The 22,717-nt window shown below is 40.0% G+C and overlaps 1 protein-coding gene across 1 annotated transcript; it reads left to right on the top strand.

Annotated features, from left to right (window-relative positions):
* The first annotated feature begins 330 nt into the window (after positions 1–330).
* AMER3 (APC membrane recruitment protein 3) lies at positions 331–21,627 on the top strand. The gene is made up of 3 exons (XM_089672346.1): positions 331–603; positions 2,795–5,412; positions 18,731–21,627. Exons 2-3 carry the CDS (start codon positions 2,811–2,813, stop codon positions 18,739–18,741), a joined length of 2,613 nt encoding a protein of 870 aa, XP_089528472.1. The 5' UTR covers positions 331–603; positions 2,795–2,810; the 3' UTR covers positions 18,742–21,627.
* Positions 21,628–22,717: the final 1,090 nt, after the last annotated feature.

Here is a 22,717-nt window from a genome sequence, read left to right as displayed (position 1 = left end):
AATTTTCATATGAAATGAGCATTTTCTCAAAGATGAATATTACATCTGGCAATGCAATGATCCACGATGCATATGTTACTTGCCATGACAATAGAAATAATTGGGGTCCAAATATCATTTCTACACAGGAACCCCTTGATGACTTTGTTGGCCGCTGTATACACATTTTAATTTATATATATATATATATATATATATATATATATATACAGTGTCTACATATACATATGTACACACACACTCATTTTATATATATATATATATATATATATATATATATAATGTGACACTTGCTATATAGCATAGCATTACAGTGATGTGCATTGGGACACAAGGATGGACTTGAGGATCAAATCATTGTGAATCTTCTGCAGCACATTCAAGATTTTACAGAGCCTGTATGAGTGTTGCTGGAAATGAATGTGCAGGAGACATTATCAGATGTGAATGGGGTGGGGGAATGAGAGCTGTGTCATGAGCAGCCGCTTCCACATCTAATAGAGGGATTCTGTACTGACTGCATCACCATTGCCTTTGGAGAAAAACATTACAAAATAATCCATAGGAGGAAAAATGCATTAATCAGGAGGGCCTTAATAATCAGTAAGTATGCATTCTCTCTACTGATATACAGAAGCATACCTGATGGCTTAATTCTGGAGGATGAATGTAAATTAGGTATTTGCAGGTAAACAATGTGTTCTATGGATCTGTGTAAAGATTCTTTTTTTTACATTTCATTAGAACTTCTCTAACTGTACCTTCTGCAGTATAATGTTCGTTAGGTCTGATGGATGGATTCATAGTTATAATTCGGACTATATTGATGGCATTTGTTTGTTTTTTTTGTTTTTCTTTTAATGGTCTGATTTATCTGCATATTCTAATGATGACTGTGGCATACAGGGGTCTATAGCAAGCAACAAAGCATTTAATAATATAAGGATAAGGCATTTGGAACAGGCATTCCTATGTTTATCTTTTCCTTCTTCTCTGCATAGCAGCAGGAGCCTATAATTATCCATACAGTTCACATGAGTAACCAAGCACAGATGAGAGCTGTGGAAGGAATGGACAGCTCCTTCTGCTGAATGTCTGAATGATTTCAGCAGATACCATGTGCTGTTCTGGTGGATGTGCTCAGTGGTGTGATCATGGTGACTGCAGCATGTCCTGTAAATTGAGATTTTATGCTGCTTTTCTGCAGTCTCAGATCGTTGTCTTCACAGAGCAGTCCTTTGTTTCTGCTGATCTACGGCTGTTTTACTAATCTTCACATCTTGTATCATCATTATGCTGATTGCAAAACTGGGAGCAGGCAACATACCAAGGGTAGAATGAGGGCTGGAAACATACCTGTTAATAGCCTACACTAGCCTACATCATAGCTACACATAGCTTATATGTACAGTTATTAATGCTAGCAAAATCATGTCACAAAATCAAATAAAATACACATTTGTTAGACTAGAAAAAATATATTATATGGTATACATGTAACATATACGCCTGGGAAAGAGGTTAGGGACTGATATTTTATTACTATAGTCAGTATCAGCTATTATCAAAATAAATATTACATTACAGGATATTTTATATACAGTGCAGGTGCACAGGGTAATGCAGAATGTGTATTTCGTAGAAGACCAAAGCCTTTTATAAAAGGATTTGGGCTCATTTTAAGGTTAGGTGTTGTTTTTCTGGTGAAGAAAATGCAAATAGTGCCCCAACCTGTTATGAAACAGATGCCCTACTTTATAAACACCCAGGAATAGATGCTGAATAAGCCCCCTATAAAAACTAAACATATTAAAATACAGTATGTGCCAAATACAGAACTCCATGTGGGTGTAGGAAGGCCCCAAGCTACTTCATGTGGTCAAACCCTACATCTGGGACCCTGCAAGGCTATCGTTGCCACCCTCTGTACGCTGTAACTGCAAAAGCCCTAAAACCACAGGTTGGTGGTTTGAGACCTTTAAACTCTATCCATGACAATTCCCAAAAGCCTGGAGAACACAAGCCCTGCCTCACTTCAGGCTTTCCTCTTTTTGGAGCAAGCCCACCTGTCTTTAATTTGATTAAATAATAATTTTCCCTAGGTTCACAGGCGCTTGGCAACACATTGATTCTCCCAGTGTCTGTTACCACAATATATAATTAAAGGGTACTGGCAGTTAATCTGTACATAAAAAGAGTACTTGAAATATAGTGAACCTTACCAGGCTGTACTAGATAATTGGGTACATATTTAAAAACTCAGCTCCAACGCCAAATGTTTTTAAGTTTGGATGATGTGGTAAATTTAAAAACATCAGTAAGTTTTAAATACTGAAGAGATAAGACCTCACACTGATCACCTGAACCGGAAGAAAGAAATAATCTCCCCACTGAGGACACCGACAACAATGAATTGCTTATAGAGGTTCAAACTCGTCTGCAAACTACTAGAAAAAATACTTTTACTGCTGTTGGTAATATTGTATGGGAAAGTCTCCCCAAACAAGGGCATAGACAGTATAAAAAAATCTGGGAGAGGTTCAAAACCTTTTCCACTTTTTCTAAAATCTAAAAAGATGAATTAGGCATTAAAAAAACTAATGTATAATTGTATCAGTATTTTAAGGTCAGTACAGTGACAAGTATGCTCACAAAAATACAATGCTGGGGTCTACTTTTTCTCTTACCTCTACTTCAAGGATAAGCACTGTAAAGACTTATTTATTTCTAAAGATAATTGAAAATAATATTTTTTAATTAAACGTAACAAAGAATTCTGTTTTTCTTTTTACAGATCTATATTTTAAACAATGGAACTGATACGTGGCAAGACATTTATCATAAGTTATGCGCAAAACCATTCAGAAAAGGTGCCTCAAGTTGGATGTAAAGATAAAAAGAAGATAGACGGTCAGAAGAATCCTGCTCTATGTGAAATTAAAAAGAATGTTACAGGAACACAAAGAATGTCTAACGGTATTTGCACAAAAGTGACAGTGGATAATATCCGCTGTCCAAAAACTGTGAAGAAAAGCAAAACATATGATTATGTTACAAGAGATGATAAATTAGATAAAAACACTGGTGTAAGTGGACATGGAAGACTTCCCAGTAGCAGAAGTTCCCCAGGACTCATTGAAGACCCAGGTGGGAAAAGGAATGAACTTCAAACCACCAGACCATCCAAACAGACTATGATTGACTACAGAAACTTTGTGCCTCAGATGCCTTTTGTGCCATCGGTTGCAAAATCACTGCCAAAGAAAAGAATTTCTCTGAGAAGGCCGAAGAAGAGTTTAAGAAACATGTTTAATCTAAAAAGAAACAAGCAGCAAGACACCATATCAGAAGATGAGAGGCTCCAGATAGTGAATGTTGAATCAAACAGAGGAAAAATAGTCCAAAATCAGTCTAATGTGGGTGAAGTGCTTTCCGATGAGCACCTAGCTGCAGAATCCCCTGACCGTGAAATGTACATTGATGCCATTGATTCCTTCAAAGCATTGTGTGAGGATGTGGCATCTCTAAAAAGCTTTGATTCACTCACTGGTTGTGGAGAAATCTTTGCAGATGAATGTTCTTCTTTTATTGATATAGAAAACTGCAGAGTGACATTTATCTCAAAGCCAAACCCCATAGCTGCTAACTTTCAAGGTGGAGGAGAGCGGCTTGCCTCTCCGGCCAAATCTGAATCAATAGATTTCTCCAGACTCCATGGACATGTAAAGTCACTGCCAAGAAATGTAAGTTCACATGGACTATTTGAAGCTAAATATTTACCTGATGCTAATGATGCAGTCAGAAAGGAAACTAACAGCAATATGTCAAGAGACCAAATTTCCACTTCATCTTATAATGATCTCACGTCTTCTAGTGAGAATATTAATGACCCAGAGTCTCCAAAATCTACTAGTGATGAAGGATATTATGATTCATATTCTGGATTGGAAGAAGACAAAAATGAATTGGAAACCCATGGATCATTTCCAAAAGATTGTTACAGTGGAGATGCCCTTTATGAGTTATTTTGTGACTCTGGAGAAACGAAGAAATGGCCCAGCCAAGGCTGTAACTTGCCAGCATCTGGTCATAATGCTGAAAATCCTACATCTATCTATAGTTTTTGTGTGGGATCGGAAGAGAATATGGCCTCCCAACCACCATATGATCTAGTGGGAGATGGTGTTCTCCAAAGTACTTGGAAAGGGAGAGAATGTTTGTTGAAGCTATGTGACACTGAATTGACTTTAAGCATGGGAATGGTCAATTGGTTAAAGAAGACAGGAAAGATAACAGATTCTGAAATCAATGATCAAAATCTTTCTTCTGATGAAATAGAAACAATGGAAACGGGATCAAAAATAGCAAATGGAACTGAGGCAATCCAGAAAACTGCATCTAGAGACACAAGAGCAGAGTGTTTTAAACCACACAGGGGATATAAAGAAAAAGAATATTGCCGCATAATTAGTCATATCAGAGATTCTGAAAATATATTAGCTGATATCTTGTCTGGCAACAAATCTGAAGAGCCAGCCACATCTCTTATGGAGTCCAAGGATGGCTTGCCTGAAAAAAGCTCCCCATCTGAAGAGCATTTGGATATAAAAGATTCTGTTCTAGAGTCACCAGTTACAACTTTAAACAAAGATAATGAAAACCAAGAGGAGGTGCGTGTATCAAGTTCGGAAAATAAAAATGTATTCCCTATGGTTTCCACATGTAAACAAGATGGTACAAATGTTCCATCCCTTAATAGCCATCTTGACACTTTGCATTCATTAGGCCTACATTATGTTGCAGGCTCCATGTCAGAAAATAAAAAGAGTTTGACAGAAATTCTAGATAAATTCACAGCTCGACTGTCATCACTGCATATAACATTTGGTAGCCAAAACACTTTGCATGGTACAAGTAAAATAATGCGACCATATGAAATTGCTCACAACATCAAGAATTTAATAGAACAATGTGACTCTGAGCCTCAACCATCGCTGCTTTCACCAGCTCTGTTGTCCAAATGTGATGATGAAATTGACAAGAAACATATGAAATCCCCTGATGAGCCACCTATACAGAACTCTCTTTCAGTCAAGTATTTAAAGGATGAATGTACAACTAACAGTGAAATGCCAAAGGAAACACAATCCAACAAGTTTGTCACAAAGGCAAATTTCCTACCTCTTTTCAAATCCCCATGTTCATCTGTGATTTCTCGATTCTCCTCTACTTTGTACAAAGTTCACAAGCCTGGAGATGCAGTCATATTTTTTAACACAGGAAAGTATAACCAAACATCTGCTTGTAATGAAGACTTTGCACAAGATTCAGATGCTTTGTCAATCGATTTTCCAAAATTCAGAAAAGATGAGTTTGAGCCCATTGACCCTATACCTGATGCTGAAGATAGAGGTATGTAAATTACATTTCCAACCAAAATGAATATTTTTCTGTAAGTTAAAATATATGAAAAATCCAATACAGAAAGTGAAACCCTCTTGTTATGACTGTGATAAGTAAGCAGAGCAGGAATCTCAGGTGGATTGGACTCTCCATTAGAGTCTCTTTATGAGAAGCCAGTGGGTAACTAAGCAAACCATTGGTGTCTGTTAGTTTTGGGCGAACAGATACAATACATCATATACAGACAGCTTTAACAACTTAGGAAATTTGCAGGTAAAGTCATGTAAAGTAAATGTTTACTTGCAGTGTCTTTCATAAATTATACCTTAATACTTTGCATTGCTTGCTTACTCCAGGATAAATTGATTTTCTAACACAGCGACACTTCCCTTTCTGTCCAGCCATGTCATAGCCCTCTCTTATTCTGGCAGTGTCTAATTACTGTCTGTGCTAGCCCAGTTCCTTTGCCCCTCCACTTACCTTCCTACATAACCTTTTATGTAGCTGATGGAGGAGAAGCAAAGAAGATTATATTACATTCAAGATGGCAGCACCCATCAACGGTCTCAGGTCTTCTGAATGTCTACACGAGGCAGGCTTTATATCTGTAAATAGTATGACTGACATACCTTAAATACACACATGATCTTATGGAAAGGTTGTTACTGAAACAAACTGTCTGAGCACAGGTTCTCTTTAATAAAAACATTTTCATTCAGCAGATTTGACTAGGGGCAGTTTTTTGTTAATAGTTATAAACAAAGAAATTTTCCTGTTGACAAAATATTATGTAAATACTGTAAATTCTTTCTTTGCATAGGCCATTACTACCCCATTTAGCAGGGCTTTCACTCTTACTTTGGATTCCTAATTTAATTTACATTATGAAAAATTTAACTTGGAGCAGTAAGAGTCATGACAGTGGAGTCAAGAACCAGTGTAAAAAAATCTATTTGCTGGCTGGCTCCCTTATACCACAAAATTTGCATCGCTCGAGCATGACTCTCTACTTGAGGTATGAAATACTTTTTTATTCTGAAACTCTCCTACCTTTCCAAGTAAGATAACTCATCCTTAGACAATACTTTTTTGCGAAATTCAGATGCAGGGCAATGTGTACCTGTTGCATAAGAGGACACTTTTTGCCCGAAGAAGACAGGCAGCATTTGTAGCATAATGGGAGGGTGTGGCAAGTATCATTCTGAACTTAAAGCAGAGTTCCACCCAAAAGGGGAAGTTTCGCTTTAATGATTTGTCCCCCACTCCCCATTGAGGATTGGTACCTTTGGGGAGCGGGGGGGGGAAGGTACCCAAATTTGACAGGTACCTGCTCCCACTTCCGCTGCGATCGGCAGTGAAAGTTGTCCTCCCTCCCTCCCCGTAGTCTTCTGGGACACATGACAAGTCCCAGAAGACTACGGGGCCATTCACAAAGCGCAGCGCTTCTCGCTCATGTGCAGTGGGCACCCGGCTGTGAAACCGCTAGCTGTCACAGCCGGGTGTCGACACTAAAGATGTCGGCGCCAGGGTGAGAAGATGGGCGGTGAAACCAGCCATGGTGAGGACACTGCTGGACCAAGGGACAGGTAACTGGCTGTATTTTAAAAGTCAGCAGCTACAGTTTTTGTAGCTGCTGACTTTTTTTTTTTTTTCAGCAGGAACTCTGCTTTAATGCAGAGCTGTGCAAAGACAATGTTCAAAGACGACCTGCCACTGTGCCTGTCATAAAGCTGACAGCAGGTGTACTCTTTAGAATTTGGCCTCAGGCAGATGGTTTGTTAGATGTTAGCTATGCTCATGATGCCATTCATTGCTCATTCAAATTGTGGTCAGCAATGGGCATGGACACAATCTTACCAAGTTGATCTGCCACTTGGACACCATCAAGTGTGGCATTAGTGAAATTTATGAGGAGACACTGAGACACTGTCAGCAGTGAGTTACAGGTGCTCTTTTAACTATAGCAATGCGGTGATTGTAGCCGTATTAGAACTTGCGACAGAAACAATTGAGTACTGTCCGTGACACTTTTTTTATTACACTAACATACAATGTTCAGGGCAAGCTTTTGGAGTATGTCCCCTTCTTCAAGGTCCAAGCAGTCAGAACGTATTTTATTTACACAGGAGCAGAACTTTCTGCTTCTGTGTAACCTGACCTTCAGAACAGTGTCCATAGTGTGAAGAAGAGTTACAATGTAGCCATGTTATTATTGCTTCATTGTTACTTTGTAGCAGAAAGGGTGACTTTTAGGGCTCATTTACACGTTTCAAAACATGGCATTGGACACGCTTTTTTAAAGCACTCTGAATGCCAATCAAAGCACCTGTTACTAAGTAAAATGGTTAGCTTACAGCCCTGTTTACACGTTGTGTTTGCTTTGCTTCACTTCAAACATTATTCCCCCATGTCACTTTCTTGGTGCTTCAAAGCGTCTTCAAAGCCTCCATAGAAGCCTATGACAATGCTTCCCTACAGCACATGCAGCTGTACAAGAGCTTTAATCCAGCATTAGCTTTGCTTTGCTTTTAAATTATTGGGGGTATATGATATCCCAGGATGCACTGGGAAACCAACAAGTCCAACAACCAACAAGTCTGGCTCACAGAATGTTAGAGTGCAAGGTGAGAGAAGAGCCAAAAGCACCAGGGAAAGTGATTGGGGGAGAGTGGTGCTGCACCCACAGGCAAGAGAGAGAGGATGGGGGGAGGATCAGCACTCCACAAGAAATAAATGGTGTAGTGCTCATATATGAATGAAAATAAATAAATTGTGTGTAAAATTCATATAAATTAATACGGCAGTAATTAATCCCAACCAATCATATATACTAAAATAAGTGATAACTCAATGGTGCCCTGTATCCTCAATTATTTATTCTTTAGGATCAGCACACCGCCGTCACCTGCGATAGTAGGGTGGAAGAGGATTAGCACGCTGCCGGCACTGGTGAGGGATCCGTAGGAGGGATCAACACACTGCACACACAGGAGGGGGGGGGAGTATCAGGACACTGCACACACAGGAGTGGGGGGAACTATCAAAACACTGCACACATGGGGGGGATCAGAACATTCGAAAATGGGGGTGATCAGCTCACAGCACACACAGGAGGGGGGCAGTATTAGGACACTGCACACACAGGAGTGGGGGGAAGTATCAGAACACTGCACACATGGGGGGGAGAATCGGCACACTACACACACAAGAGAAGGGGGGTGATCAGCACACTGCACACAGTAGATGGGAGGATCAGTCTGTTGCATGCACTGGAGAGAAAGGGGGATCAGTCCATTGCATGCACTAGACAGAGCATGGGGAAAGGATCAGCCTGCCGCTGAGACTAGGGAAAACATAGAGAGGCACTGGAGAGAGGAGGATCACAACAGAGCTGGGGGCACTAGAGAGAGGAGAATCATAACAAAACTGGGGTCATTGGAGAGAGGAGGGTCACAACAGAGTTGGGGGTACTGGAGAGATGATGGGGAGATCCATAGACCTGGGATCATTGTTGAAAGGAGGGGGAGATCAAAAGAGCTGGGGGACCAGAGAGAGGAAAAGGATCAGTAGAGTTTAGGGAAGTGAGAGAGCAGGAGGATCAGTAGTGCTTAGGGTCCATAGAGAGGAGGAGTATCAACAAAGCTGGGGTACTACTCAGTGGGGGATCAGCAGAACTGGGGTTTCTACTGAATGGGGGATCAGCAGAACTGGGAGTACCTACTGAGCATGGGATCAGAAGAGTGAAAATAAACAGAGGTGGTAGTACTACTGAATGGCGGTTACTAATGGGCGGGGGATAAACATAGTGGAAATCAGTAGAGCTGGGGCATTAATGAGTGGGGCATTAGCAGAGTGGAGGAGGACTACTGACTAGAGGTTACTCCTGAGCGGGGGGATCAGCAGAGCTAGAGGTTACTATTGAGCAGGGGATCAGCAAAGCTGGGGATACTACTGAGTGGGGCGTCAGCAGAGCTGGGAGTACTACTGAGCAGTGGAACTGCTGAACAAGGATACTAATAAGCTGGGGATCTGCTGAATGAGAGTACCAATAAGCTGGGAATCTGCTGAACAGGGGTACTTATGAGCTGGAGATCTGCTGAGTGTGGGTACTATTGAGGTAGAGTTCTACTGGGCCCCCTTTAAAACAAATAGAAAATCAACACACACACACAAAAACAGAGCATTTGTCAAGCTTCATTAAAACTTCAAAAAGCATCACTGAAGCACCAACAAAGCATCACCGAAGCATCAAAACCACATCAAAAAAGCACGTCGAAGAGTAGGCGCTTTGATGTGTGTTGGAGCCGAAGGAAGTGTAAATGAGCCATTTTAAGCTGCATATGATGTCAGTTAAGGCAACCCTGTAAAAAATATGTACCTATAAAACCCCTTATCAGCTATTAGCAAACTCTAAACAGTCCTTATCAAATTATTTCTCCCATTCTTTCCTATTATTTTTTGCTGCTGATTTTTTTTAATAATTAAAGTAGAAGTCTACCCAATACCATACTTCTATGGATCACAGGAGTGCAGAGCTAACTAACCTGTTTTCAACTGACAGCTGGCTTTAGGTGGTCCAAGCTCTAAAAACATCTTAACCATATGGTCGGTACCCATCCAGAAGCCTGGACCGACAGCTGGCTCAGCCTCTCAGTGATCCTCAGGAGGTTGCAGCACAGGGAGGACAGGAGGGTGCAGTACAGGTAGGGCAAGAGAGTGCAGTACAGAGCTGACAGAAGGGCTCAGTACAGGACAGGCAGGAGGGCGCAGTATAGAGGCACTGCTGGCAGGAGAGAGGAAAGGAATCACCACTGGCAGTGCACTGGACAGAGCAAAATTGACGCCTCATGTCGAGTCAGGAGGAATTGAAGCCTTTCAATACCTCCCATTCAAGTCTATGGTGGTCGCCTGGCAGGCGTTTGCAAGGCATTTGCAGGGCGTTAATACTATTAGCTTCATTATAGGCTTTTGTGGTGGGGTTTTAACGCTTGGAAAACATCTAGAAAAATGGCTCAAAACCATGCATAGGGCGTTTGTGGAGCATTAAAAATGCTCCCCAAATGCCTGAATAGCTGTTACTGTGTCGCACATCTGACCTGTAAAAAGTCTGAACAGTCCCAGCTGCAGTAGCCAGCTATACACTGTGCACATTGTGGCTGTGTGTAAGGGAATCAGATAGGGAGGAGGAACTCTCCTGTGCTCAGGGTGTGTATGGAGCAGAGATAGGAATCACAGTATCAGGGGTGGTGGAGGGCTTTGGGGGGGGCAGCTGAAATCTGGGGGGCCCAGTCCAACTCAGCACCCCCCTAGATTTAGCCATGATCTTACCACTGCTGCTGCTTGATGTGTACTGCTCCGATTCCCGTTGGTACTCCTCTCCTATTCATTCCATGTAATCAGAGCAGTACACATATCCAACACAAGCGGCAGCAGTAAAGTGCTCCACCTTGGGAGCTCTCCCTTAACCCCTGCAAAGTTCTGAAGCAGCACCGATAACTGCAGGAAGGGGAGGGGGACTGCAGGGCACCTCCATGCACCTGTGGCCCTTTGCCAGTGCCTTGCGTTATGACAGCATTGTAGTGAAGCTTTCTCTGAACAGTAGGTATACATACAGTTGTGTTCAAAATAATAGCAGTGTGTTGAAAAAAGTGAATAAAGCTCAAAATCCTTCTAATAGCTTTTATTTCCATACACACAAATGCATTGGGAACACTACACATTCTATTCCAAATCAAAACATGAAGAAAAATATATCAAATTTGTGTTGTTCCTCTAAAAAAACTGAAGAAAAGTGAATATTAGACTGTTAAAAAAATAGCAGTGTTTGTATTCTTCTTTACAAACTCAAACATTCACTATATAATCTGAAAAATGTTTGAAGATTTTGCTTTCCTTTGAATCACTTAATTAATATTTAGTTGTATAAGCACTGTTTCTGAGAACTGCTGTACATCTGTGTTGCATGGAGTCAACCAACTTCTGGCACCTGTGAACAGGTATTCCAGCCCAGGATGATTGGACTACATTCCACAGTTCTTCTCTATTTCTTGGTTTTGCCTCAGAAACTGCATTTTTGATGTCACCCCACAAGTTTTCTATTGGATTAAGATCCGGGGATTGGGCTGGCCACTCCATAAGGTCAATCTTGTTGGTCTGGAACCAAGATGTTGCACGTTTACTGGTGTGTTTGGGGTCGTTGTCTTGTTGGAACACCCATTTCAAGGGCATTTCCTCTTCAGCAAAAGGCAGCATGACCTCTTCAAGTATTCTGATGTATTCAAACTGATTCATGATCCCTGGTATGCGATAAATAGGCCCAACACCGTAGTATGAGAAACATCCCCATATCATGATGCTTGCGCAACCATGCTTCACTGTCTTCACAGTGTACTGTGGCTTGAATTCAGTGTTTGGGGGTCGTCTGACAAACTGTCTCCGGCCACTAGAACCAAAAAGAACAATCTTACTTTCATCAGTCCACAAAATGTTGCGCCATTTCTCTTTAGGCCAGTCAATGTGCTCTTTGGCAAATTGTAACCTCTTCAGCACATGTCTTTTTTTCAACAGTGGGACTTTGCGGGGCTTCTTGCAGATAGCTTGGCTTCACATAGGCGTCTTCTAATTGTAACAGTACTCACAGGTAACTTTAGACCTTCTTTTATCTTCCTGGAGCTGATTGTTGGCTGGGTCCTTGCCATTTTGGCTATTCATCTATCCATTTGAATGGTATTTTTTCGCTTTCTTCCACATCTTTCAGGTTTTGGTTGCCATTTTAAAGCATTTACGATCATTTTAGCTGAGCAGCCGATCATTTTCTGCACTTCTTTATATGTTTTCCCCTCTCCAATCAACTTTTTAATCAAGGTACGCTGTTCTTCTGAACAATGTCTGGAATGACCCATTTTCCTCAGAATTTCAGAGAGAAATGCACTGTAACCAGCATGTACAACATTTGCTGCCTTCCTTCCTTAAATAAGGGCAATAATTGCCACCTGTTTTTCAAAGAATGAATGACCTCACTAATAGAACTCCACACTGCTATTATTTTGAACATGCCCCTTTCAATTAGTGATTCAATTACAAAAGAATCAGCAGCATGCATGTCATGACTGTTGGGCCTGTTGGATTTCTATTACTCTACTACACCTGCTAGTAAAATATTTGCCATGTAGAAATATAATTTCTACCAAAAACAGTGATTGATCAGGTTAGTGATGTCTGACTGCTATTATTTTGAACACAACTGTATGTCTCATTTCATTACAAAATTAAAAAGATTATTCAGTACAGTTTTGATTAATTTAGTCCCTTCTCAACAAAATCAATATGGTTGTACCAGGGGCGGACTGACAACTAATGGGGCCCCCGGGCAATAGGGGATCATGGGGCCCCTGTGTCCTTGCCCAAACTCAAAAAAGCCCATGAAAAAGGTACCAGGGGCATCTCATGGGGCCCTCTACTGACCCCAGGCCCTCAGGCAGTGCCCGAGTTTCCAAATGGTCAGTCCTCCACTGGGTTGTACTGTCTTGTTATGCAGAATATAGCTTCATAACTTCTCCTTCCAGATCGTTTATCTGGCCCTGTGTCACATATATTTTTTTTTTCTTTCACCACCTCTCCCTGATAAAGGGGGACTGATGCACCTCCAAAATGCATTGGATACTTCTGTAACTTTTCTTGTGGCAGATAAAGATTATTTGGACTTGCTAAAACATTTGGGATACTCTCATCTTTCAACCACTTTTAAATTTTATACTGACAATTTTTTAAAAAACCATAATGTTGAAAAAAATTATTAATTTCAATTTTTTTAAATTTTATTTGTAAATAAATGTGCTATGTATTGTAACAGAAACAAATATTAGTGTCATTGTACACAGGAGAAATGATGGGAAAAAATGTGTACCTTTTATCTACAGGAACACTTGTATTGTTAAAGCAGTATTAAACGCAAAAGCAAAATTATTATATTGCAGATTCTTAGATGTGATGGCTGTATTGGTTTTCTTTTAGGCTTTCTTTTTTTCTATTTTCAACTGGCGATCTGGTCAGTAAGTCTATTGTTTTTAAGAAGCACAAGCTCTCCAGCAGAATGTTTACATGGAAGCAGTGATTAAAATGACCAGCTTTTATTTCTTCATGCAAAACCATTATCCCAAAAGTAAAAAATAGTTTGTTGTAATTTATTAGAATGCATGAGCTGGAGTTTGGCTTCAACTTGTTATTGTAGTTAAACCTGCTGGTACATTTAACACTCCCCTCCCCCAGACTGACAATGCTGCTGTCTGCGGTGCCTCCTGTGCTCATTCCTCCAGAATTGTGTCTCACTAATACAAGAGGTGTGAAGGTGGTGGTGTTTTAACGACTACACAATATTGTGGATGGGGCCTACCACACCTTTGCATTAGGGGTAACTCTGCCCGAGGGCTCGCTCATCAATGTCAGGGACTAGGCGGGAACTGCAGTTATGTGCACAGTCTAATGTTAAGGCCTCCCAAGTTAGAGGTGAACTTACACTGCATGTAAAATGAACTTGAGTCTCTGATGAAGTGTTGTCCCATGCTCTACAAACAGTGATTATTATGTGCTGCATTCAGAGTGGCGGGTGGAGCCACACCACTTCCACCAGCCAGTGTACCTCTGTTACCTCACTACCAGCAACAAAATGAGATCCCGCCAGACACATAGCGTGGATTAAAGCGTTATCATAAGCGCGGATTATAAAACTATGTCTTCCTCTTCCATACCATACAGTTAGGTTGTGGACCCCTGTAACGCTGGTCTGCTCCTGATTGCTATGGGAGATGGACTTCTAGGAAAGGGAGCCAAATAGCAAACCCCTCTCTACCAAAGGACACCTCACCCAGGCACCACACTTCAACTGGTTGCTTATGTTTTAGATATTACTGCGTTATCAGTGGCAACAACCTTGTTCTTCTTTAGCACACTGACTTAACACTGTAAATTTGTCATACCCCTCTAATGCTTTTACAGGCCCAGGTTCTTTTAATATACCAGCCTCATTATGCACCCCTTTAGGAATAACCTCAGACCAGGTTCACAGACAAAGTTTGAACAGTCATTACTGACCATTTAGTGCAAACATGATAAAGAGCGCAAACAGTCCATTTCTCCTAACCCTGACTGACTAACAATTGGCCCAGAAATACCTTTTCAGACGTTAGTCCATAATGGCAGAATCGATAGTTGGTGGCACAACAGGATCCTCGGTCTAGAAAGTGAAAGAGATGGCTTCTCCTAGTCCTGGAATGTTGCAGCAGCACACCAGCATGCTCGAGGTCTGGGAACTCATGGACCTCAGTGTAGCACTACCCCCTTATGGGTCGCTGAGTTATTTTTGGGCTCCCTGTCACTCTTGACCCCACTCTGAAAGCCCAACCCTTTCTGACACCACAGTACTCTACTGACCAAATTATCACCAGAAAATAGACTCACACAAAGATTGGGGTGAACTAATACAATGTTTATATTAAACTTGGATGTAAGCTTGGTCAAAAAGCATAAAGTGGTATATGTGTACGTAATGGAAATGATCACTCTTAGTAACTCTAAGCAAAGAAAACAACACATACACAAAATTTCAATCAGTGTTGGCAGGCCTGCTATTTAGAAGGTAACCAAAAACCTCAAACTTGAGGTGCTTCTAGTCCCCCACTATCAAAGGTGGAACTAGCTCACTTTGAGCCCTCAGGATCTAATGGCAAGGTTTAAATCTGAAATAGAAATTAATTAGGGTAGTCAACGTCCCTTTAAATGCAGTGAGGAATCTTCTGTGTGCTCATTGGGTCCAGTTTGTGCAGTACAACGATCAAGACTTTCTAAGTGGGAAGAGATGAAAGTGGCAGTCCCTCAAAGAAGTACAAGGGAAAAAAAGGGAAGAACAGATACTATCCCTTAAAGTGGCACTTGAGTTGGGTGGTATCCCTTTAATGCACTAATCAGGTTGCAAAATTTAGGCAAAAAGGTGTCAGAAGTTGACAGAAGCACTTGCTGGCAAAGGGCAACTCCTCTCTGGGCTGCAGAAACTAATAGCAATAGAGGTAGATGTTCCTTTAAGAAGGTAGGCCAATGGTTAAGGGAACAATGATGTGGTTTGGCCTGCAGAAAGCATGCACTGCGGTCATCTCCGATGATTGAACTATGCTGCACATGTGTTCAATAGTAGCGGCCAGGGGAACAACATGTGTCAGCTTTATGCAATGTCCACAACTGTGTGCAGGAAAGTGACAGATTGGAAAAGAGTGTCAGTGTTTACTTGTTTGACTGGTGTATGAAACTCTGTCACCCGATCTGTGGCTTCCTGCAGGTCTTGGTCTCTCTTTCTCAGCGGATGGGGCCCCCAGTGGTTCCCCGATCCCCACTGCAGCACATTGGTCCGATCACAGCACTCCGAATCACCTGCCAGCAGGATGTCTCTCTATTTCTAGGCTGGTGATGCTGGTGGTCAGCGATCCCTTTTGGTTCCTGTCCTCTCTCCCTCTGCAGCCTGGTCTGTTACTCTGGCAGCCCACACAGCTCTCTCTCTCCACTTCTGCTCTTCAGCTCTTTCCCCTTTTATTTCCTGTTCCTTGTCCTCTGGCTTCTACATGTATATACTTCCACCCACACGTCAGCTCTTCTGGGCAAAATGTAGTCCCCCAATTAGCAGCTTTCTAACAATGTCCTGCAGTTCAGCCTAGAATATCCATAAAGCTTTTACCAGAGTGTGTCACTGAGTTGCAGGACACTGCCACCTTGTGTCTCTTTTAACATCCTGCAGTCTGTATAATAGCAGGGTGTTACGTCAGCCTTCCCTCAATTTATATCACAAACCCCAAAAGACAGGGATCTGTCCCAACCCTGCCTGGGCCAAACTCTGACTTTATAAAGTGAAAACAGAGGGAAAAAAGTCAAAGAAAAGAAAACGGATCCAGCCACATCTAATCATTGGTAAGCTGCAATACAGTACAGTGGGGATCGAAAGTTTGGGCACCCCAGCTAAAAATTTGTATTAATGTGCATAAAGAAGCCAAGGAAAGATGGAAAAATCTCCAAAAGGCATCAAATTACAGATTAGACATTCTTATAATATGTCAACAAAAGTTAGATTTTATTTCCATCATTTACACTTTCAAAATAACAGAAAACAAAAAAATGGCGTCTGCAAAAGTTTGGGCACCCTGCAGAGTTAATATCTTGTACTGCCCCCTTTGGCAAGTATCACAGCTTGTAAACGCTTTTTGTAGCCAGCCAAGAGTCTTTCAATTCTTGTTTGAGGTATCTTTGCCCATTCTTCCTTACAAAAGTCTTCCAGTTCTTTGAGATTTCTGGGCTGTCTGTCACGCACTGCTCTTTTATGGTCTATCCATAGATTTTCAATTATGTTGAGGTCAGGAGATTGTGAAGGCCATGGCAAAACCTTCAGTTTACGCCTCTTGATGTAATCCCCAGTGGATTTCGAGGTGTGTTTAGGATCATTATCCATTTGTAGAAGCCATCCTCTCTTTACCTTCAGCTTTTTCACAGATGTCATCAAGTTACCATCCAAAATTTGCTGAAATTTTATTGAATCCATTTTTCCTTCTACTCGTGAGATGTTCCCTGTGCCCCTGGCTGCAACACAACCCCAAAGCATGATTGATCCAACCCCATGCTTATCAGTTGGACAGAGGTTCTTTTCATTAAATTCTGTGCCCCTTCTTCTCCAAACGTACCAAACTGGCCAAAAAGTTCAATTTTAACCTCATCGGTCCACAGAACTTGTTTCCAAAATGCATCAGGCTTGTCTATATGTTCATTTGCAAAGTTCAAACGATGATTTTTGTGGTGAGGACGTAGAAGAGGTTTTCTTCTGATGACTCTTCCATGAAGACCATATTTGTATCTCTTTATAGTGGAATAGTGTACCACAACTCCAGTGTCTGCCAGATCTTTCTGCAGGGATCGTGGAGTCAAACGTGGGTTTTGAATTGTTTTTCTCACAATCCTGCGAGCTGTTCTGTCTGATATTTTTCTTGGTCTTCCAGATCTTGCTTTAACTTCCACTGTTCCTGGTGACTGCCATTTCTTAATTACATTCCGAACAGAGGATATTGACATCTGAAAACGCTTTGCTATCTTTTTATAGCCTTCTCCAGTTTTGTGAGCGTCAACTATTTTCAGTTTCAGTTTTCTAGACAACTGCTTAGAAGAACCCATGGTGCTGATTGTTGGGGCAAGGTCAGATGAGTCTGGGCATTTAAAACCTTTGAGATTGACATCACCTGGTCTTCCCAGACGATGATTGAGAACAATCCATGACACTGGCAGGTCTCAGCTTGGCAAAGGGGGCAGTGCATGCTATAAATTCTGCAGGGTGCCCAAACTTTTACAGACGCCATCTTTTTGTTTTCTGTTATTTTGAAAGTGTAAATGACGGAAATAAAATCTAACTTTTGTTGACATATTATAAGAATGTCTGATCTGTAATTTGATGCCTTTTGGAGATTTTTCCATCTTTCCTTGGCTTCTTTATGCAAATTAATACAAATTTTTAGCTGGGGTGCCCAAACTTTCGATCCCCACTGTATATTACCTTTTTGGTTTTGGGTTTAATACCTCTTCAAAACTAACATTGGTCAATGAACATAAAAGCACATGTTTGTTTTGTTTCATCTTATGTCTATAGGTTGTATAGGTAATAAAATATTTTTTTTCAAGTGAATATTGTCACATGAAAGCATTGTTTGATAATATGTATTACTTTATCTTAGAAGGGTTGCAGGTGAAACACAGAGATAAAACCAATTTTCCTACATAAGTTATATTTGTTTATCTGCAAACATATATTCTCTATAGCCTTCCAAAACACACATTTTATGCAGCATCTCTCAGCTCTGAAAAGCATGGAGTGGGATCAGAAGTCTCACACTGCAGAGCTCACTGTGGAGAGTTCTGAGCCCTGATTGGAGGGAAGGGACACACCCCCTTCTCATTGCACATGGAACATGAACAGCTGTGGCTGTCAATCACAGTTTGTGTGAGTGGGATGTTTTGATGCAGATAACATAGGAACAAGGCATCAGACACAAATCACACTCAGTGCTTTGTATAGAGACAAGTACACAGTATATAAGTATGTGCTTTGTTTATATTTCATGTCTGAGGTTTACAACCACATTAAGTAATGGCAAAGTTATGAATAGGCTCATAAATGAAATATAAAAATTGCTGTGATCCTTAAGGGGTATACAGTTGTGAGCTGAACTGGTTAATTTAATGAATATACATATATCTATATATTTGTTTTCAATGAGGATTTTTACAGTATGTCTGTTTTATCTTACAGGTTTATTGTAACAAAGAACAGTCAACAGAGTTTGTGACAGAATAAAACACTATATGAGGCAAACTGAATGGATCAACCTTGGCTCGAAATGATTTGCTGTTCAATACCAATGTCTTATAATTCTTTCTGGTCATTGTATGAAGAAAACACACAAACTACACTTGAGGCAGCTAAAATAGGAAAACACTTTATATATTTGTAACTTTTCATATCTGGGAAGAAATTCTGTACTTTAGGTTCCTCCTAAGTTTTGTTCAATTTTCAAATAAGAAAGCTGATTTTTAACTGCTCTTAAGGGGAGCACTAGATGGAAATTGTATATGTTTTCTTGCAAATGAAATTATTGTCCATCTGTAGCAGTTGGTAATCACTCCACCCAAACAGTCAAAATCCCCCTAATGAGACACAGATAGTAACAAACACAATTGTTTTAGCTTTCTGCCAGGGGCGGACTGACAACTCATGGGGCCCCTGGGCAATAGGAGATCATGGGGCCCCTGTGTCCTTGCCCAAACTCAAAAAAGCCTATGAAAAAGGTACCAGGGGCATCTCATGGGGCCCTCTACTGACACCGGGCCCTCGTGCAGTGCCCGAGTTTCCATATGGTCAGTCCGCCCCTGCTTTCTGCTCTTTTGAAAATGAAAAAAAAAATTTTGCTTTTAGATATATTTTAACATTGTTCTTTCCACCCTGCAATGCTTGGAAATATGTAAGACCAATGCTTGGAAATATGTAAGACTGGTATAACACAATGAAACAGAATCTGTCTGGCTCACAGTACAAATAGTCTTTTAGTGTATAGAGTGTAGACAGAAGATAATATAAAGATTTCATATTTCCCTTAATTTTGTGGCCCTTTTTTGTCTTTATAATGCCAGGTGTGAATAGAGTATAAAGAGCCTGAGCATAGACAAAGAAAATCCTAGCTTTTCACATTTATCCAAATACTAATAAACTTCACATCCCTGTCCATCATGTAACTGATAGCAGTCCAATGAGAGTGTTATTTATTATACATTGCCTACCTCTGTATCAAAAGCTTTTGAATCTTTCAATTTATTCTTAGAGAACCCTTAGCTTAATACATCATAGCAAAATAGGCAATGATAACATTAATGAATACATATTAATATTGGTTATTATTATTATTATTATTACAGAAAAAATGTTTATAATAGAAATAAAATTTATATATGAATTTGTGTGCTAAATGCCACAGTGATATAACAATATTTTTATTCTAGAATTAAAAAAAGATACAATCTGCACTGGAAAACAATCTACAAATGCAGCAACTTCCACTGTTGTATTTTATGCATTGAAGACATTTTAATTAATTTTTGTTGCACTATATGTCAGAAACAGTAATTATTATTATAAAGGATTTATATAGCGCCAACGGTTTGCTCAGCGCTTTACAATATAACGAGAGACAATACAGCAACAATACAGTTCAATACAAGAGAGATTCGAGGGCCCTGCTCCTTGGAGCTTACAATCTACTTTTCCTTTCTGCATTACAGCATGCCACAACTCCATATTGTATGAGTGACAACAGTTTATTTTTGTAAAGTAAGTGTGTCTTGAATGAACATACCTAGAGATTAAACCTTTCACATCTCATATTTGAACAGAAAAAAAGAGAATTTATAGAAATCGAACAGCTGTTTTGGTACTGACTGTAATTCATTGGTAGTAAAGACTAACTTTAAGTATTCTTCAAAATGGCTACCTCCCTGACCTTCTACCTATTTTGCATAGGCTGTATAAAAAACATCTGTTCACTTACCTTTTTTTAACCACTTGAGCTTCGGAAGGTTTTACCCCCCTTCAGGGCAAGATAATTTATTTTTTTTGCTATTCAGCATTGTGCTACTTTTTTTTAACTCAAGTCTTTTTTTTATTGAAATTTGGGTCCATACACATGCATAACTATGCAATTACAAACTCCAACGTATTACATCAATAATAGAAATACTGTGCACAAGTGTAGTATTCAAGGAGTGGACAGCAGAGCATACAGAAGTCATGAACATAGATCCCAAATCACATTGTTTTTTGTTTTGTTAGGAAAAAAAATATTATAGAAAAACAAAAGATCAAAATAAATAAATAAATAAATAAAATAAGAACATTAAAAACACACCATTCGTCAACTAAACTGAACCTTAGTAAACGAGCTGCCTTGGTGTATCTTTTTTTAGAAGCATAGGTAAAGGTCTGCAAAAAGAACATTTGGTACATATGTGACTCTAGTAGCTGTCTGAAGGCTGGTGAGATATAAGATGGAGATCAGAGATAAGTGTGGTATTAATTTAAATTTATTAGTCATGTAAATCTATTCTACTGACAAAAACGCACTGTGCTACTTTAACTGGCAATCGTGTGGTCATGCAGCACTGTGCGTAAATTACATTTTTATATTTTTTTCCACACAGAGCTTTCTATTGGTGGGATTTGATCACCATTGCTATATAAATGAAAATAGACCGAACATTTTGAAAAAAAAAAACAATATTGTCTACTTTCTACAATGTGTAATGTGTGTAAAATGTGCTGATTTTACTTTACTGTTTTTCTCCCCACATTGCAGGGAGAAGAAACAGGCAGATCACTTTTCCCTGTAAACCCAGAACTGTGTGTGATTGCCCACAGCTGATCAGCTGACTTCAGCCAAAATCATTGGCGGAAATCAGCTGCCAAACTCAGCATGTGCGCCCCAAACTCGGAAGAAAGGTCGCAATGCACCAGTACTTTGACTGGCCTGCAGCTGCTACAAGGTCGTAGTAGAACTACTGTGAGTGGGTGACAAGAGGTAAATCCACGCTGGGGCAGTCATGTAATCCATAACATAAACCTTTTCTACAATCCTCAAATTCTACCCCACAATTCCCAGTATATTCAAAATCTCCACAATGCAAAGTCCACGATGCAGATAACAAAAGTCCACCACGAGTCCACACTTATATAAACTAAATATAGTGCATTAACTTTATCAACAATCAAATACTGTGATCTGTGATACCATGCAAAAATTACGCCTGAAGATTTTATATAAGTGTGGACTCGTGGTGGACTTTTGTTATCTGCATCGTGGACTTTGCATTGTGGAGATTTTGAATATACTGGGGAATTGTGGGGTAGAATTTGAGGATTGTAGAAAAGGTTTATGTTATGTTATTTGCACTTTCAAGGGTGAAAGTTTTACTTTTCTTTGGGGAGTCACAGAGATTTTGATTTATAGTCATGTAATCCAGCAGCTCCTGCTCCCCTGTGTCAGGGAGCGCTCAACAGCAGTTTTGAATTCCTGGAGCCACCCACCGGCTACCATTTCCCGTGTCTTAGTTGCTGGCACTCCCTCTGCAGCAGCAGGTCTCTGACACAGGGAAGGCAGAGCTGCTGAATCACATGACCAGACCATAAAGAAAGGTATGTAAAGAGATCTCTTATATACAGGCTATGCAGAATAAGTAGAAGGCATCATTTTTAAGAACACTTCTAGTTAGCTTTATCTTTCTTTTTAAAAATTAGTTCCTGAGAGATTAATTATTGCAAAAAAGCCCAACTACCGCCCCATATAACAAATTATAGGATTGCTCTACCACCCCATATAACAATTTATAGGATTGCTCTACCATCCCATATAACAATTTATAGGATTGCTCCAGTCAGCAATTTGTTAATCTGATTTTTGGCACTCTCTCCATATGTGTATATTTGCTTGTTTGTGTGTGTGTGTGTGACTGTGCCTCTAATCACGGTGAAGTTGACAGTTTTTTTTAATTAATTTTGTCTTATTGCAACACTGGCAGACATATACAGTATATAAATCAAGAGAAGATAAGAGAAATACATATGCAGATTTTTTTAGTAATTACTATACAGTACATTTAATAACTGTCTGAATTATATTTGTTTTATAGTTATTTTAATTAATATTGCAGAGTTTTTTCTATCCAGTACAGCAAGAAGATGATAATAGATACA

This window comes from Staurois parvus, unplaced genomic scaffold (genome assembly GCF_062004578.1).
Source record: "Staurois parvus isolate SC_StPar_1 unplaced genomic scaffold, SC_StPar_1.0 ptg000126l, whole genome shotgun sequence".
NCBI lineage: Eukaryota > Metazoa > Chordata > Amphibia > Anura > Ranidae > Staurois > Staurois parvus.
Note: the sequence above shows the minus strand (reverse complement) of the source record. Positions and strands in the feature narration are given on the sequence as shown.

Excerpts from the sequence above, each read along its gene's own strand:
- AMER3 (XM_089672346.1), top strand. The coding sequence starts at position 2,811 with ATGGAACTGATACGTGGCAAGACATTTATCATAAGTTATGCGCAAAAC.